General features: G+C 36.6%; 1 protein-coding gene across 2 annotated transcripts in view; it reads left to right on the forward strand.

The window, feature by feature from the left end:
* LOC105231372 (otoferlin) overlaps positions 1–18972 on the forward strand; it is a 130856-nt gene that overhangs the window by 101255 nt on the left and 10629 nt on the right. The window contains exons 8-11 of one of the 2 annotated variants that reach the window (XM_049455968.1): positions 12208–12423; positions 12559–12742; positions 12930–12992; positions 18182–18266. In XM_049455968.1, the coding sequence (XP_049311925.1) occupies positions 12208–12423; positions 12559–12742; positions 12930–12992; positions 18182–18266 (548 nt within the window). Of the gene's footprint in view, positions 1–12207; positions 12424–12558; positions 12743–12929; positions 12993–15566; positions 15652–18181; positions 18267–18972 lie in introns of both variants that reach the window. The other variant, XM_049455967.1, reaches the window with a different exon arrangement.

Raw genomic sequence — 18972 nt, forward strand, 5'->3', positions numbered from 1 at the left:
GACGAAGTTCGAATAGCAGTTGCTCGCCTGAAGAACAACAAAGCGGCAGGGGCCGACGGATTGCCGGCCGAGCTATTCAAACACGGCGGCGAAGAACTGATAAGGAGCATGCATCAGCTTCTTTGCAAAATATGGTCGGATGAAATCATGCCCAACGATTGGAATTTAAGTGTGCTATGCCCAATCCACAAAAAAGGAGACCCCACAATCTGCGCCAACTACCGCGGGATAAGCCTCCTCAACATCGCGTACAAGGTTCTATAGAGCGTATTGTGTGAAAGATTAAAGCCCACCGTCAACAAACTGATTGGACTTTATCAGTGTGGCTTCAGACCTGGTAAATCAACAACAGACCAGATATTCACCATGCGCCAAATCTTGGAAAAGACCCGTGAAAGGAGAATCGACACTCACCACCTATTCGTCGATTTCAAAGCTGCTTTCGACAGCACGAAAAGGAGCTGCCTTTATGCCGCGATGTCTGAATTTGGTATCCCCGCAAAACTAATACGCCTGTGTAAACTAACGTTGAGCAACACCAAAAGATCCGTCTGGATCGGGAAGGACCTCTCCGAGCCGTTCGATACCAAACGAGGTTTAAGACAAGGCGACTCCCTATCGTGCGACTTTTTCAATCTGCTGCTGGAGAAAATTATTAGAGCTGCAGAACTGAATCGAGCAGGTACAATCTTTTATAAGAGTGTACAACTGCTGGCGTCTGCGATGATATTGATATCATCGGCCTCAACAACCGCGCCGTTAGTTCTGCTTTCTCTAGACTGGACAATGAAGCAAAACAAATGGGTCTGACAGTGAACGAGGGCAAGACGAAATATCTCCTGTCATCAAACAAACAGTCATCGCACTCGCGACTTGGCACTCATGTCACTGTTGGCAGTCATAACTTCGAAGTCGTAGACAATTTCGTCTATTTTGGAACCAGCGTAAATACCACCAACAATGTCAGCCTCGAAATCCAACGCATTAATCTTGCCAACAGGTGCTACTTCGGACTGAGTAGGCAATTGAGAAGTAAAGTCCTTTCTCGACGAACAAAAACCAAACTCTATAAGTCACTCATTATTCCCGTCCTGCTATATGATGCAGAGGCATAGACGATGACAACAACTGATGAGTCGATGTTACGAGTTTTCGAGAGAAAAGTTCTGCAAAATATTTATGATCTTTGCGTGTTGGCCACGGCGAATATCGCATTCGATGGAACGATCAGCTGTACGAGATATACGACAACATTGACCTAGTTAAGCGAATTAAAGGACAGCGGCTACTCATGTCGTCCGAATGGGCGAAAACACTCTCTGAAGGTATTCGACGCAGTACCCGCCGCGGGAAGCGGGGGAAGTGGAAGACCTTCACTCCGTTGGAAGGAGCAAGTGGAGAAGGACCTGGCCTCGCTTGGAATATCCAATTGGCGCCACGTAGCGAAAAGAAAGAACGACTGGCGCGCTGTTGTTGACTCGGCTATAATCGCGTAAGCGGTGTCTACGCCAGTAAAGAAGAAGAAGAAATATATCTATCTAAATTATGCCGAAACATTTTTCTATATTTTATGTGCATTTATTTTTCATTTAACTTTCCACCGAACCCAACAGTTTACGTTTACACTTACGCGATTGTAGTATTTTAACCCTAATTTAGAACGATAAGTTATGAATACAACTCTAACCACCACGCAACGGTCGCTATTATAGTATAAGTATATAGATTAGGGTGCTTCAAACAAATCTTTTAAATTTTTTTTCAACTCTTACCCCCTCAAACGTTAGTGATTGACAAACAAAAAATCCTCCCTCAAGCCAGGCGCTGTAGCTTAACTCTAAGGGGTCACTATTTTTTTTAGGTTTCCATACATATTACATAGCAATTTTCGTTTTTTCATTCAAACTAAAATTTCACCAAGTAATTTTCGTTTCTCGGAAATACTCGTAACCATCATATTCATAAAGTTGGCGTTTCAAACTTTAAATATTCCCTAATATATGTATATATATAGTATACTAAGCCAACGTGGATATAAAGGGTAATTTTTTAAGAGCTTGATAACTTTTTTTAAAAAAAAAACGCATAAAATTTGCAAAATCTCATCGGTTCTTTATTTGAAACGTTAGATTGGTTCATGACATTTACTTTTTGAAGATAATTTCATTTAAATGTTGACCGCGGCTGCGTCTTAGGTGGTCCATTCGGAAAGTCCAATTTTGGGCAACTTTTTCGAGCATTTCGGCCGGAATAGCCCGAATTTCTTCGGAAATGTTGTCTTCCAAAGCTGGAATAGTTGCTGGCTTATTTCTGTAGACTTTAGACTTGACGTAGCCCCACAAAAAATAGTCTAAAGGCGTTAAATCGCATGATCTTGGTGGCCAACTTACGGGTCCATTTCTTGAGATGAATTGTTGTCCGAAGTTTTCCCTCAAAATGGCCATAGAATCGCGAGCTGTGTGGCATGTAGCGCCATCTTGTTGAAACCACATGTCAACCAAGTTCAGTTCTTCCATATTTGGCAACAAAAAGTTTGTTAGCATCGAACGATAGCGATCGCCATTCACCGTAACGTTGCGTCCAACAGCATCTTTGAAAAAATACGGTCCAATGATTCCACCAGCGTACAAACCACACCAAACAGTGCATTTTTCGGGATGCATGGGCAGTTCTTGAACGGCTTCTGGTTGCTCTTCACCCCAAATGCGGCAATTTTGCTTATTTACGTAGCCATTCAACCAGATATGAGCCTCATCGCTGAACAAAACACGCGCGCGAAACACATTTCGAACCGAACACTGATTTTGGTAATAAAATTCAATGATTTGCAAGCGTTGCTCGTTAGTAAGTCTATTCATGATGAAATGTCAAAGCATACTGAGCATCTTTCTCTTTGACACCATGTCTGAAATCCCACGTGATCTGTCAAATACTAATGCATGAAAATCCTAACCTCAAAAAAATCACCCGTTACATACAATATTATATACTTGTATGTATATATATATAATTATCTATGCACGTAAAACACCCATAAACTTTCTAACTGTGTGTTTTAATTAATACAAATTTGCATTATAATCCATGGAGACAATGTCGTGACTTTGTTTTCCTTATGAACATTATAAGTATGTACATATGTATATTATGACAATAAATTTCTTTGAAACTGGAAATTATGTAATTAAATTCAAACTAATAAATATATAATGTTTCCGGGAAAGTATTTCAAAAAATTAGCTACAAATGCATACATACCTTATATGAAAACATATTTAACTCAAGCGCAAACGTTATACAAAATATACATAAATATATCACTGTGGCTGATACATAGATGGTTCATGCATAAAGAAATAAAAAGAGTCCTATGTCTGTCTCCTGGTTCTAAGCTACATCGGTTCAGCCGTACTTGAGTTATAACGCTACGTCCCGCAATTTTTAAATCTGTAATATCTTCGAAAATATTCATTTAAATCATATGCTGTAAAGAGCCATATACATAGATATACATTAATCAGCAATGTATTTAAGGTATTTAATTGGACAAAAATTAATGCTGTATTGGTTAAAATCACTTCTAAAATTAGCCATTATTTTCCGTAAAAAGCAAATGACAAAAAAATGTTATTGTAGGATATCCATAAGAGATAGACATACTTGTACATATACCATCGCTGAGTTTTCTGTAGACCTTTTCAATGTGTACAATACTTAGCACATTGTTTTAAAAAATCTTGTAAAGTTCAGCCTACGTTGGCAATGTAAGCGAAAAAAAAATTAATTATTTACGACATCACATTAGAAACCTCATAAATAACAGAACTTTTTCACTATTTAATGGATGTTATTATACACATATACCTTCCTCTTCAATTACTCTGTCTATTAAAAAAAACCGCTTCAAAATCCGTTACGTAGTTTTAAAGATTTAAGCATATGTACTTAGTGACATAGGGTCAGAGAAAGCAACTTTGTTTTATAGTATGTAGTGATTAATATCTTCCTCTTTATTGGCGTAGACAATATAGCCGAGTTAACAACAGCGCGCCAGTCGTTTCTTCTTTCGCTACGTGGCGCTAATTAGACATTCCAAGCGAAGCCAGGTCCTTCTCCCCCTGGTTTTTCCAACGGAGTGGAGGTCTTCCTCTTTCTCTGCTTCCCCCGGCGGGTACTGCGTCGAATACTTTCAGAGCTGGAGAGTTTCCGTCCATTCGGACGACATGACCTAGCCAGCGTAGCCGCTGTCTCTTAACTCGCTGAACTATGTCAACGTCTTAGTATATCTCGTCCAACCCATCGTTCTATTGACTGCGATATTCGCCGTTGCCAATGCACAAAGGATCATAAATCTTCCGTAGAACCTTTCTCTCGAAAATTCGCCGAATCATCAGTTGTTGTCATCGTCCAAGCCTCTGCACGATATAGCTGGACGGGAATTATGAGTGACTTGTAGAGTTTGATTTTTATTCGTCTAGAGAGGACTTTACTTCTCAATTGCCCACTCAGTACGAAGTAGCACCGGTTCGTCCGACAGTATTCTACAAAGAAGCTGTCATCTTTATCAGTTCTTCGCCGCCGTATTTGGATAGCTAGCCGGTCCCCGCCGCTTTGTTGTTCTTTAGAGTAACTGCTATTCGAACTTCATCATGGTCGGGCTGTGGAACGTCCGCTCCATCGTAATCGGGAAATCGGGTTCATCATATCCCGGTATTATGCTTTCACTGCCATTCAACAGGTTAGAGAGTTGTTGCCTCATTAATTTCAGTATGCTTTCGACATAATTCACTAGATCACCTCGAGGGGTTCTACAAGAGAATTCTCCACCGAATTCGCGCTCCTTTATATGGCCACTGTGGTAAATGTCATACTCGTCTTCGTCCTTGGCCCGTGCTTCCCAATTAAGGGTGTCACTCATCCGAAGCTGTTTTCGTCTTTTCACTGAGGATGCTTTTTACATGGCGGATGTTTCGCCTTCTCACTTGAGCTCGCTTTCAAACGAATGTTTTTATGGCAACCCAGAGAATACTTGGTCTTAGACCCGAAGTCGTGAGTTTCTTGAGCCACATATCAAAGAATCATTTCTGCCCACCCCCAAGTGAATGGCGCTCAGGGAGAACTTTCCTCACTTCGGTGAATTTCTGCTAATGGCTGCATCCTCCTATAAGACCTTATAGGTTTTCGTTTAATGGCATTTTGTGGTCGTGGTTGTGAACCGATTACTTCTTCACCAAGGAACACGCGACTAAAATGTTTTTGTTCTTTCACTTAACCTATTAGAATATTCATATATTAGGTTGTCAAAAAAGTCTTGCGGTATTTTTATTAAATTTTTTGTTAGCGCGTGAAATGAGCTTTCCAAAAAGGTATAGCATGACCCGATGCGACGAATAAAACTAGAACTACGCGCTTTCAGCGCCAACTAGCGAAAATACCTCAAGACTTTTTTGACAACCTAATATAATATAAGAGACTTATGATATTGAAGTTAGATCCTGGACTTAATATAAATAAAACCATTTAGTATCTTCCCTCGGCTTACTAAACTTTTACACAAACATTTCAGTCAATAAGCAAACTACAGCTATACTTGTTTTTTCCGAAATTTTGTGGTAGTAGTATATACCCCAGTTTCCTCGTCCCTCTTGCAATAATTCGTATCTTTACTAATAGTTAAAAAGTAAAAAAGAGAATGCTGCTCAAGTCAACGCAAGTATCAATTCAAGTTCACCACAAAGTAAAAAGTTCATGTCAGCAACTTACGCAATCGTATGAAATCAAGTGGCATAATAGAATTTCATAAATGTGTTCTGCAACATAAACTCTGATTCCTTTCCTCGAATTTCAACAAACTATTCGACATTACAGGAAACTTATTTAAATTGCATGCGTTCTTCTTCTTACTCGCATAAGTTTGCATTCTACACATTCTGCAATTATTTGATTGCAGCAATGTATGAGAAAAGTTTTGCTGTAATATGCCTTAACCCTTACGCTACTGTGACCACGAGTCATGTGAAGATACGATTTGGAAAATTATATTATAAGTTTGGTAATGAACTTTGCAAGGCCATATCGCTCATTTGCTGCAAGACCGGCATAAGTCAAAAAAATCGATTCTCCAGAAAACGAGTTTAAAGTTTTCAACTGACTACAACCTTACACGGTGACTCCAACCTTACACCTCTTCTCAAGCGGAGCATATAAGAGGTATTCATATGAATTTTTCACTCAACATGAAGTATGATATAACGAACAATTCTGCAGCATTAACTCAAAAATCACGTTTTTTGATTTATGCCGGTCTTGCAGCAAATTAGCGATATGTGCTCAAATGCCTACAATATTTTCTTCTTTTCGGACATTGAAGATCTAAACAATGATTGTTTCGAAGTTTTCGAACTTGAACTTTTTTTTCAGGTTTTTTAGCAAACAATTCAAGTCTTCGCGTAAGTAAGTACTCCCTGCTGCCTATAGGTCTTTGCACATGAAGCTATATACATATATTCTACAATATTGTGTTTATTTATGCTCCAATGTTGCAACACATACCATACTTTGTTTGCGCCCTTTTATGAACTTTTGTTGCTTCGCAACCTGTGTCTCGGCGGATAATACGCTATTGTTAACTTAATGCTTGTTAAGAAATTAAAGCACACGACAAAAAGTGAACACAGTGAGCTGTTGTAAAATACACCGGAAAAGCGGCGTTTTAATAATGAAAACATATTTACAAACAGAAAAATAAATAAATATATATTTACATATATACATATGTCGATTCGTTAGCTGCTAGTAGTGGTAGTTACTTGGTTTTCATATGAAAGTGTTTCGAAGTAAATATTTAAGCCTGTTGGGGATAACTAGAATCTTGAGGTGCCCTAAGTTTTATTTTTGACTTAAGGATCCCCAAAACTCCAATCGGGTTCGCACTTAGTTTTTAATGCGTGATAGTCCGTCTTCCAGCTCTGAAAGTATTCGACGCAGCACCCACCGGAGAAAGCGGAGGAAGACCTCCACTTCATTGGAAAGACCAGGTGGAGAAGGACTTGGCTTCGCTTGAGATCTCCAATTGGCGCCACATTGCAAAAAGAAGAAACGACTGGCGCTGTTGTTAACTCGGCTATAACCGCGCCAGTAAAGTTGAAGAGGAAGATAGTTCAACGGCATCTTAAACTTCATTAGGTGGACTTCGTTATTATTGAGTTCGACAGTTTTATGTTATACTATAGGATATTCCAACAGATATTCTTTTGTTTTCTTCAGCAGATTAGAGAACAATTTTCTTAAAACTTTGAGTACGTTCCGGAAGTCGCTCCCTCCTCATTCTGATACAAATTTTGATCAAACTTAAGAGCATATGAATTTCGTTGCATATAACGAACTGTAAGATTTCCGGTACTATCCTAACTGCCAATATTTTAAGCTCTTCGTCCCCAGCCTCGGTTTCTTGCGTGTGTCTAGTATAATTAATCCAATTGTATATTATGTAGCTACATCTTGACCGAGAAACGTTCCTGGTCGGTATGTGAGCACAAACCTTCAGAGCTTGTAAAATTTTACTTTTATGCACAACACATTTCCTGTTTCACTACTTTACGCCTCGTCAATTGTCTTTTCTCATTTTTACGCCAGCGTTTGGCTTCGCTAGTAATTTAACTAAGCGATAAGAGCAGCCGTTCCACTAAAAGACATGAAATTCAAAGTATTTAAGTGCAAAATGAGATGGTTGCTCCGTAAGGACACAAGAAGTCAGTTGAGAATTGAACTCTTAAGACGTTCTAAGAGTGTGGCTAGCTTAACACACGCTGTTTAAGGTTGATTAACTTAAGGTTGGTTGACGTCTCTGAGGATGGGCAAAAGTTAAGGATGCGGTAAAAACAAGTCCAATTTTATAAAATTGCTTAATTAATGATGGAAGGATGCTGCTCAAGTGCAAACTTCGTAATAATTTGTATCCGGATCCGGAGCGTATTTATGATTTATTATACTGTAAATTTTTTTAACTTAGTGTCTTCTACATATAAACACATTGCTTCAACAGTTTGTTTGGTTGTATAAAAGAGATTCCGTATATCAGACAACTCCAAGCTGATAAAGAGTCATAACGACCTAGCAGAGTTATCTCAACTCCATCCTCTACAGCTTTTTCCATCATTGCTACAGTAATTTCGTATTGATTCGATAATTGAACTTTCTCTGCGAGTTGTACTTACATATGTACGTATGTATGATGGAAATTACACTCGTGTCATCAATTTTACTTTACTTTTCCGCGAAGAGCAGCCATTACCACAAACTGTCAATTTACCAATTTCCGTTATGTTTTCATTTGATTGTCATCAGTTTGCCTTCGCTCATGTGCATACATGCGTTTATTTACTTTAGGGTGGGTAGGGTTGTTCTACACGTTTTACGTTTCAGAAGAAAATAAATTAAAAGTAAAACACAAAAATTCACTCAACCATTTTATGGGAGAAATTTATAAAGAAAGGTCCAATCTATTCCGGCGTTAGTGTTGCATTATATCACTTTGCATTGCTGCCAGAACAATCATAATTGATGTAATTAAAATAAAACATGTATTGGGATTAAAAATTATTACATATTAAGCGCTTAATATATTTTGTGATTTTATGGTATATTAAAGCAGTCGGTCTTTCAACTTTCAATATAAAGTAAGTGAATTAAACACGTTAACTATCAATTAATAAATAGTTTTATACCCTTAAGGGGGTATTCTAGTCTAGAAACAGCATTTTTTAAAGTCCAATAAAAAAAAAACTAAGAACATTTTTACCATCCAATTTTTCATCACATATTTATTGCTATTTTAAGAGTACAAAAAAAAATAAAAAAAAATTTTTGTGATAATTTGATTAATTGCGGCGTGGTGGCGTGGCGGGGGTTGAAAATACGGTTGACACGATTCCAACACTTCGGGTGATCTGAAGAAAAAAAATATAATAATTTTAATCAGTACAAATGCCGCTATCGTCTGAACTAGGATAAATGAAAAAAAAATTTTTTTCAGTAAATGGCGACTGTTTGAATTTTTTGGCCGTTTTTTGGCAAAGATCAAAATTTTTTAAAATTAGTAGAAATCAAAATTTTTTAATAATCCTAGTTCCAACCATAGAGAGATATATAAAGAAGATACACACCAAATTTCAAGTTAATCGGTTCATTAGAACTTGGGAAATCATGTCAGAAGTGTTGAAAATAGTAGTTTCGAGTAAAACGCGATTAAAGTTTTACGTTATACGATATTCGCTCAACCGTTGTACGATATTCGCTCACTAAAATGGCCGTAACTTTGAAAATAATTTGAGTTTTGAAAAATCCTTTTAGGGAGATATTTTGAATATCAAGACTATCGAAATATGAAAAAAAACTTTTTCGATTTTTTCAAATTTCTAGACTAGAATACCCCCTTAAGGGGTTATATACACTTATTCTCTGAAAATAATCGGTTTTTCTAAGATTTTTTTTTGCAAAGGCGGGATTTTTTAATAATAATTGAACACTGTTGATATGTTTATATATGTTTAAAGTTGTTTAATTTAATTTTTCAGTTAAAAATGTGCCCATTTGTTGGCACTACAGCTGTTGTGTCGATACACTTTTTTTCTGTGACGCTTTGCGGTGAGCATGATAAGTAGGTAATGGTTCATCTGCAATCAAATAAAAGAAGAGTTTTCTTTAGCTTATATTATAACGCCGTACTTGAACGAAGGATTTGGCGAAATAAACATTTTTACGCAAGTGGTGATGATTTTACTGAAAAGATCGATTTTTGTGTGTCTAAAAATTCATTTTTTTCATTCCCAAAAAAAAACTCTTGTTTCAAATAAAAAATCCTTCGTTCAAGTACGAGATATTGTAGTTTTCAAGTAGCTAGCAAAAAATTAGACCGATAGGTCGCATGGTTCTTTAGAAACCTTGCTCACCGCAACGGTACTTTTTAAAAAACATCATTTCGAGATAATCGCGTTTAAAGTTTTGGTACGTACTTGGGGGCATATGGGAGAAGCGCGCTGTAGAGAGCTGTAACTTTGGTTCTAGTGCTCAGATCTCTATGAAATTTGGAAGAAATAATCTTAAAAGAATATAATTTAAGAAAATGCAATAAAAAGTATCGATTTTTCCAAACCACACAAGTGTACATAACCCCTTAAACCTAGACAGACGGAAGGACGGTCGGTCATAGGTAAATGAACTCATCTCGTTTGCTGTTCATTTATAAAAATTACATTAAGTTATATTTCCAATGCAAGGAGAGCTTTTGCACTAATGCCAACTAAATTATTAGTCATCGTATTAATTCTTTTTAGAACTAACCAATTCTACCAACCCTAATATTTTCACACTCCGAAAGACGTACATACTTACATATATGCTAATAAAATACCAATTGATCTGAAACTTCAGTGAAGTTTCATTTTTAGTTGTATAGTATGACGTCCAACAATGGAAAATTAATTTTCCTCCCTGCTGAACACAAACATTGACACAATTTCTAAAAATTTCTAAATGTGTTGCATTACAAATGGATATAAAAGTTGTGCCATGTTAAAAGCATTTCGAACCGTCAATGGGTTATTACACATTTAGTGGCAATTTTAGCCTATGGGTATGGATATATGTATGTAGTTTAGTATATGTCTGTATGTACGCAAGTGAAAACAACTTGAGTACCATAAATTCTAAAATTTAGGTTAAGTTACTTTTGGATAAAAGGTCGATTCGGAAAAGATCTTTGAGGGCACCGTTAGTGACGTCAGCACTAATATTGACGTTCGGCTGTCGGATTGAATGCTCTATTCCCTGAAAGAAACTGCACTCCATAGTAGTATGTTTATAGCCACCTTGATAGCAGCCACTTCTGCCTGGAAAACTCTACAGTGATCCGGTAACCTGAAGCTAAGGAATCCTTGCAGAAAATACTCCCTTCAACTTTCCCTCCTACCATCAGTGAAAAAGCTGACTACGACTCTTCTCCAGTGATTTCTACTCATCCACATAACTTTCGTCAGTATGTGAGCAGAGAAAAAGCCGCCACGAGTGGTCTCAGCGACGCAGTGATCCAAATTTGCAGGAATGCAGTTGAAGAAGAATTTCAGCGTATCCCTGTTCTGACCTCTTCATGTACCTAGCTTCCTTGAGCCTTATAGCACACTTCGTAGCCATAAACGCATGCATTAAGAGCTATTGTTGATGTAACCCGTAATTAGAAATTCACCTTTTATCATAAGAAGAACATAGCAGTGTAGGCTATCACCCGACAGCCTCGTTTGTCGCGTTTTATAAGCAGGTTGTTAACCACTAAAATCCAAAGGAGTGTGGAGAAAACGCCACCTTGCGGAGTTCTCCTTTATACCTTTCAGGATCTCTTTGCACTACCTTACTCCGCTATGAACACTCTGTCGTAAAGAATACTTTGTATAAGATGTTTGCGGTTAGATTCTTCCCCAAACTTTTCGGGCTTTTTATACTCGATGTAGAAGGTGCCTACAATGAATTCCTTGTTCCTAAGGGTTTTCTCCAGCTATGATACCACACCGTGCTACACCGTGCAAAGCAGTGTCTATCGACTTGCTTTTGTTATGTGTGTATTCTGCTTCTACGAGTAATATACAGATCTATTAGTCTTTTCAATGTTTACAACAGAAACGAGGATAAGGTAACAGGTCTGAAATCCTCGGCACCGATGTAAGAGCTCTTTCCGGCTTTCGGTATAAAAGTAACCCAGGCCCACGGCCTCCCGCAGATAGGACCGCATCTTTGTCGGAAACAGTTGGAAGAACTAATAAACTAATAAAGTTTCTATAAGTTTTGCACTCTGAGCGCCTTGCATCCCAGCTTTATTTCTATGATGAGAAGGAGTGATCGTCTAGAAGTCTTCATTCCGAGTTTCTGTAATTTCTCTAGATACTGGCATGACGTCAAGAACTGCACCCTGCTATCAGTCAACCATTCAATTGAGTGGCTACACCTCAAACAGCAGTAACTCAAAAACTATTTCAAATATCGTTTTACAATTTTAGTGTATTATTTTTTAAAATACAACCTATCGAAATATGACATACAAATCGATTTTTTAATACTCGCAAATCACAAATTTTTGTACTTTAACAAAAACAAATCACAGAAAAACTATTTATGGTACACTCATTACCATATATACATTTGTATACTTCATTACAGATCGCCGTTAATTTTTGAACCGGATGCGGCGCCCACCGCAGTCACCTCGGCTACAGAAGCTGAAACCGATGATGCGTTGCACACACGCCGCCTCACCGTTAGAGACAGATGTGGGGAGGGCGTATCTGCCCACGCAACAGGCGCCGATAGTGGGCAATCGAATCAATCAAGTGACGTTGAGGAGCTACAACAACAACACTATGATAAAGGCAAAATGTAAATAAGTTCACTTTCCTCTGCCAATATACGTACATACATACGCACATTTGTATAAATAGACAAGTTATAATAGCGCTTCTTATGCATTTCATTTCCAATCTTCACCTGTGCACCGCACACCTTTCAACGCAGGATCAAAGCAATGACACACGCTACCGACCACCTCAAGTCCCAGGACTTTCAAGTTTGCATTACAGTGATTGAAGCGCGTCAGCTGCCTGGCCTCAACATGGATCCAGTTGTCTGCATTCAAGTGGGTGATCAAAAGAAGTACACCAGCGTCAAGGAGAGCACCAATTGCCCCTACTATAATGAGGTACATACAAATACATATCTACAACAAATACAAAGTATATATATATGTATATAAACATAAATACATAAATATACATATGTATATGTATGAATTGAAGAAACTCGCTTTAATTCATTCTATTTATTGTAAGAACTCCTAGTATTACTCTCATCAATTTCTCACACTCCGCATTTCTTTCCTCTTTCAGTATTTCGTGTTTGACTTTCACATGCCTCCGGTGATGCTCTTTGATAAGATTATAACTTTGTCGGTGAGTAGAATATGTTCTAATTAGACCACCAGTGTTTCATGCGCGTGTTAAAGCCGCCCACATACAAATACAAACAAATTAATAAATTAGATTAATTGACGGTGTAAATCAATTAAACCTGTCGAGCTATTTACATTAGATAAATGCGATAATAGCCCTTATTACCGTAATGAAAGCGTCAGACTGTGACGTACATATGTGTAACAGAATGTCCAACGACTTGTTGCGTGCGTTGCACAATTCCTCAAAAGCTAATCATATCCAAATATCATAAACATAAATATGTCTACGATTGTGAAATCGTTAATTGTGAAATTAAATATAAAGCCGTATATGTAAATATTGAAATCTACATATGAATTAGAAAATTTTCAATATTTCGACTAAAGTTACTGTGAGCGAAAAATTGTAAGACTTTATAATTTAAATTTGACGCGTAAACCCAATTGTCAAAATATTTTTTAACTAGGTTGAAGAAGTTACTTATTTCTCGCAACCGTCGATATCGGACCACTGTAACATATAACTACCATTCCTACCTAACCGATAGAAGTCAAATTCTTGTATGGAAATTTTTTTATTTGTGAAGGGCATTAGAGCTTCAGTTCTACGAAAATTATCGTTTTTCCTTGTGTTATGAGTTTTTACTTTGCATTCAAAACTTTACGAGTAATGTGGAGTTATAACTCTGCACCTAATTAGAAACTTTCTATTGTTGTCTTAATTACAAATTTGCAAATAAAAACATGCTGCCACCTGGCATGTTGTTGAAATTAGACAGCTTGACAACAAACAACTTCTCCTGGGACCAAATAGAAAATTAAAATTTAAGGAGGGCCTCGGTAAAAAGATGATTTGCCGTGCTCTTTATAACTTTTCGTCAAGTTTCCTAGGCTCGATTTGAAATTAAGACTCAACATTTTTAAGGTATTAATTTAAAATAAAAAAATATATTAAAAAAAGAATTAAAAACCCCACTCCTCCCAAAGGGGTCAGTAGGGTAATCTCTTTTAATTTTTTTTGTTTTGAATTTTCTGTTCCCTTAGAATTAATGCAGAAACCCACTTTATCATTGGAAGGTTTCGAAAAAGGCCCAAAAATAATAATACCGCTCGACGTTCGGAGCGCTCGGAGTGCACACCTTTGTATGCTTTTTCAGTACCTGAAACCTTAAACGCGTTTATCTTAAAACACACTTTTTCAAAGTGGCGTACATCATTCCGGTCGAACTACTCAACCGATTTGCGTAATTTTTTTTTATGTTCACAAAACAAAATTCATAATTTTTTATAAATTATTGACAAATAAAAAAAAAGTCAATTAGTTTTTTATTTATCAACATTTTTTCATGATTCTAGTAGGGACGATAGCCATTCACGTACTTTTTGAGAGTAAATTGGGTTTTTGTGTTTCAGATGATCCAAACATGAGAAATTGTGTTCGCCAGTGAAAAAACCTGTCTCATTCACCCAGCCATTTCTCCGACATATGTCATCGAAAAATTCTGAAAAAAATTGTTTATACACTCCATAATATGTGAAAAAAGTTCTATTGTAGAATAAAAATTTCTATGAAAACAAAATGTCAAAAAAACAGGCCAGATTACCCTACTGACCCCTTAAATGGAATGGAAGAAGTTATATCTAATAGGTGTGCAACTAAGATCTCGCTGTTTTTTTAATGCAAATGCTCGATAGAACTGTTCATCTTGGTATGCTATCCAAGAATCAAGCCAGTTTTCGAAGCGGTGAAACCAATCACGACAAGTTGTTTCATTTGCTTTCGTTTACTGAAAGCAGAAAATCCACAATTCCCGTGAATGACAACTATTTGGCAAACGATCGAGCATATTCGCACAGCCAAAAGTATATCACACATAAACAAAGTCTCTAATGTAAAAACGCAGTTTCTTCGAAGTTGCGTTTACCACGTTTTGGATATCTCAAAATCAATCCCTCCAGCTGCTGGAACCATTCATTGACAAACAGCGGGAACTTAGATGCGCATCTAATACAAGACTATGTGCAGTTTAAAAGTTCAAATTAATGATCGAAGAATTGATTTCACAATATCTGCTTGAGAGATTTTTATAGTAATAGCCAAAATTTCAACTAAGTGAAGAAAGTGTGTTTAACCAACTGCAATAATTTCCAATTAAAAAAAAATCAAAAACTTTTGCCTTATTTACTTTACTACTTCTTTTGAATGAATTCCATTTCTTCTTCTTACTTTAATTACTTTTCCAAAATGTGTTTCAGCTATCTATCGATTAAGTTTTGAACTGATAATGACCCCACTATATATTCTAGGGAATGGTTCAAATGATTCATGAATCTTCAGGGCTCCACTATCTCACCAATTTTTCAAATATTTGATCATATTTGTCATGATTCATTAAAAAATCTTCATATATAATTTCCTCGTTTGCATTATGCTATGCTAACGATTTGCTTCATTTCATTAAAAATATAATAAGCAACTCTTATTTTAAGTAAATATACAAGCATATGTAGATATGTAAATGAAGTACGAAATAGTTGCTAATAACTTAATTTGCTGAAAATTTATCCTCAGGTCATTCAATCACGGAAATTTTTACGATCGGGAACACTTGTTGGTTCCTTTAAGATTGACTTGTCTACCGTTTACGATGCACCGGGTATTTCAAATTTATTCTCATTACATGGAATGCTACATATGTTTTCACAATCGAAAAATAAATCACAATTTCTTTGACGGTGTTTTAGAATATTTGAAATTTGTTTAACAGTTTTTCCCTTGAATCTATGAATAACTTTTTCGATTTAAATGTTGATATATTTATACTCATTGCATTTTTTGTATGCTAGCATCATTTTCATATTTCCATTTTTTTAATAAATGTTGAACGTTAATTTGATTTTTCTCTTTGATATAGTTAAACTATAAAGTAATGACTTTAGCACTTTGAAATTATATTTGCCACTGTATTCACTTCTAATGCATAAATTCATATAGTTCTTTAAGAAAGATAAGTACATTCAAACTCTCTTGGGAAATCTAATGGGATATGTTTATAATCATTCGAAAGAACATTCTTTAGCATTTATATTTTGAAGTTTATCTCTGTTAAATGTTGGCCGCGACTATGTCGCAGATGGTGGCACCGTTGAGTCCAATTTTCGATGACTCGTTCGAGAATTTCGACTCTAAGGTCTGAATTAAAGCGAGATTGTCCGCATAGATTTTAGACTTTACATGTTCTTATAGAAAAAAATCTAACTGTGTGATAACATACGATCTTGGTGGCCAATCGACCGCCTCGAAAGGTGAAATTATCTGGTCACTGAAGTGTTCTCTCAATAAACCCTTCGATTGATGCGATGTATGGGGAGTGGTGCCATCTTGTTGAAACCAAATGTCACCGAGATCTCAAGTTTCAGTTCCAGGCATTAAAAAGTCGGTAATCATGACGCGATAACGGTCGCCATTGACAGTTACGTCATCATATGGACATATGGACCGTTGATTCCGGCGGCCCACAAACCACACTAAACCGATGTTTTTCTGGATGAAATGGCAGCTCTTGAATCACTACAGGTTGCTCTTTGTTCCAAATGCGGCAATTTCGCTTGTTTACATACCATTAGCCAGAAATGGGTCCACTTAATGAACAAAATTTGGCTAAAAACGTCTGATCTTCTTGAAATTTTTCAGGAGCCCATAGAGCCAAGAGATGTCGCTTGGGAAGGTCGAGCGACTTGAATTCTTGCCAACTTGTATTGTGAACGTTTTCAATTTAAGATCTCAACGTAAAATGCGTCAAGTTGTTCCATACGTCAGTCCGTGTTGCTGCGTTGATGCGCCGAATCGACTCTCCACGATTTTCGTGTACACTCTAAGCTACGGCTGCTATATTTTCTTCACTGCGTGCTGGACGTGGTTTATTCGGTCGAATTTTATCCAATAATGAATGCTGGGTCCCCAGATGGGCTATGGTGTTGCGAATAGTACGCTCAGTAAGCCGATTATGTTGACCATAAATTGGGCGTAGCGCGTAAAACACATTCTTTACAGAACGTGAATTTCCGTAATAAAGTTCAATGATTTGAAAGCGTTGTTAAGGCGTTAGTCTTTCCATAATGAAATGCCAAACAGTACAGATCAAAAATAACATGACATCTTTACACGACTTAAGTGTGATTTGTCAAAAAAATGGCTATTGCAACAAGTACCTCTACTTGGATCACCCGTTATATATAAATTTCGTTCCTTTTATTCCTTCGCTCGCTTTCTTTGATTTGTCAATTTTCTACTCCGGCATCAAGATTAGCAGTAGAAGTAAGAAGTCAAATCATAGGAAGGCGCCAAGGCGATACATGAGATCCAACTGCTTTTTTTGGGTTTACAAAGGCTTGTATTTAGCTGTTCAAGTGTCACCTTATAATGTTTATTACAAGAATTGGTTCGATTCGGTTGGTTGATTCAAGTGCTGGTATCTTATTTTTCGATATGAGTCGAGAAATTAATCGTTTAATATCTACATTCGTCTTTTTTTACTAAGCTTTCGTATATTCCCTATGTTCGACATTATGTGTCGTATTACAAATGTTTTAAAATATTATTTTTAAGGTTCAGGCTTTTAGGTATACGAATATTTCAGTAAGCACTATCTTTTAAATATTACTAACTGTATTGTTGTAACTATCACTATTTTAATCGGTATTTTGAACTATTCTTCTTTCTATTTGCTTCCTCTTCTAAATGTTTGCTATCTTAACTGCGTTCTACTCGTTATCCGCTATCACTACACAAAACTATGCTGCAAAAAAACTACAATAACAAATCTACATGACACAAACCAATAAAACTAACCTCACTCATCACAACGATGTGGATACAAAACACAAATGTTTTGCAAATGAAACGCAAATCGTTACATACCAAAATTCAACTTCTAATCACTGGCCGAAACGAACGCGCCGAAAAATATATGTACCTCTACTTGTAACCTCAACAAACGACATACTAAATGACTAACATAAGTACCGCTTAACCACAATAACAACACATTAACAATTATAATGAAATTGGCGTGCCAAATAATCATTACCGTGCTCATATTCGATAACCCCTGAACTGAATGGATATAACCTCACTAACATACCTATGATTAACCTAAATATACCCGCGTGGGTGTGCGATTTTAGGTCCTCCAAAGTCGTAATGTTTTACTGCGTAATAAATTGATTGGCAATTTCAAATTGGATGTGGCCACTGTTTGGCATCATACAGGTAAACACAAATAACTGTGTAAGCGATGAATAAATATATAATAAATAGGTAGAACAAAGTACCTTCTAGAGATAAGACCGTTACTTTGTCATTGCACCTGATATCTAAGGGTTTATGGATTTATGTTTATTTTTTTTTCAAATCAATTGTTAGTTATACCTGAAGAAATTCGTAAATAAAAATATTATATTACTGTAGTGGTTATAGTATAGATACCTTCGTGCAAAATGCTTTTGGCGCACATCGACACCCATCGATTCGATTCCAATTCAGTTCATCAATGTTGTTCATTACCATTTAATTAATTTTTACGGAATATACTTATTTATCGTTCTGTAACTAGATTCAGTTAAGAGACGTTTTTTACTTTTGGAGCACATCGGTCCATTACTATTTCGAATATTTAGTGAGGATCAAAATTTAGAAGTTTTTTAAGCTTAACTGAATTACAGAAGAAGAAAGTAACTTATTTCGAATTATTTTTAAAATGGGAATTTGGTTTTCATGAGCATTTAAAACATTTCATTAAAGTTCATACTTATAATTTCTTTTAAGTTCGCTCATGTCGTTCGATACTCCTCGCATCACCTTCACTATCTATTTAAATTGTTTTAAAATACGTATTATTCTTCTTTATTGGCGTAGATACCGCGGTTATAGCTGGGTTCCTTTTCGCTGTTTGGTTCTTCTCCACCTGGTCCTTCCA

The sequence above is a fragment of the Bactrocera dorsalis genome, chromosome 4, assembly GCF_023373825.1.
Source record: "Bactrocera dorsalis isolate Fly_Bdor chromosome 4, ASM2337382v1, whole genome shotgun sequence".
In the NCBI taxonomy this organism is placed as follows: Eukaryota; Metazoa; Arthropoda; class Insecta; order Diptera; family Tephritidae; genus Bactrocera; species Bactrocera dorsalis.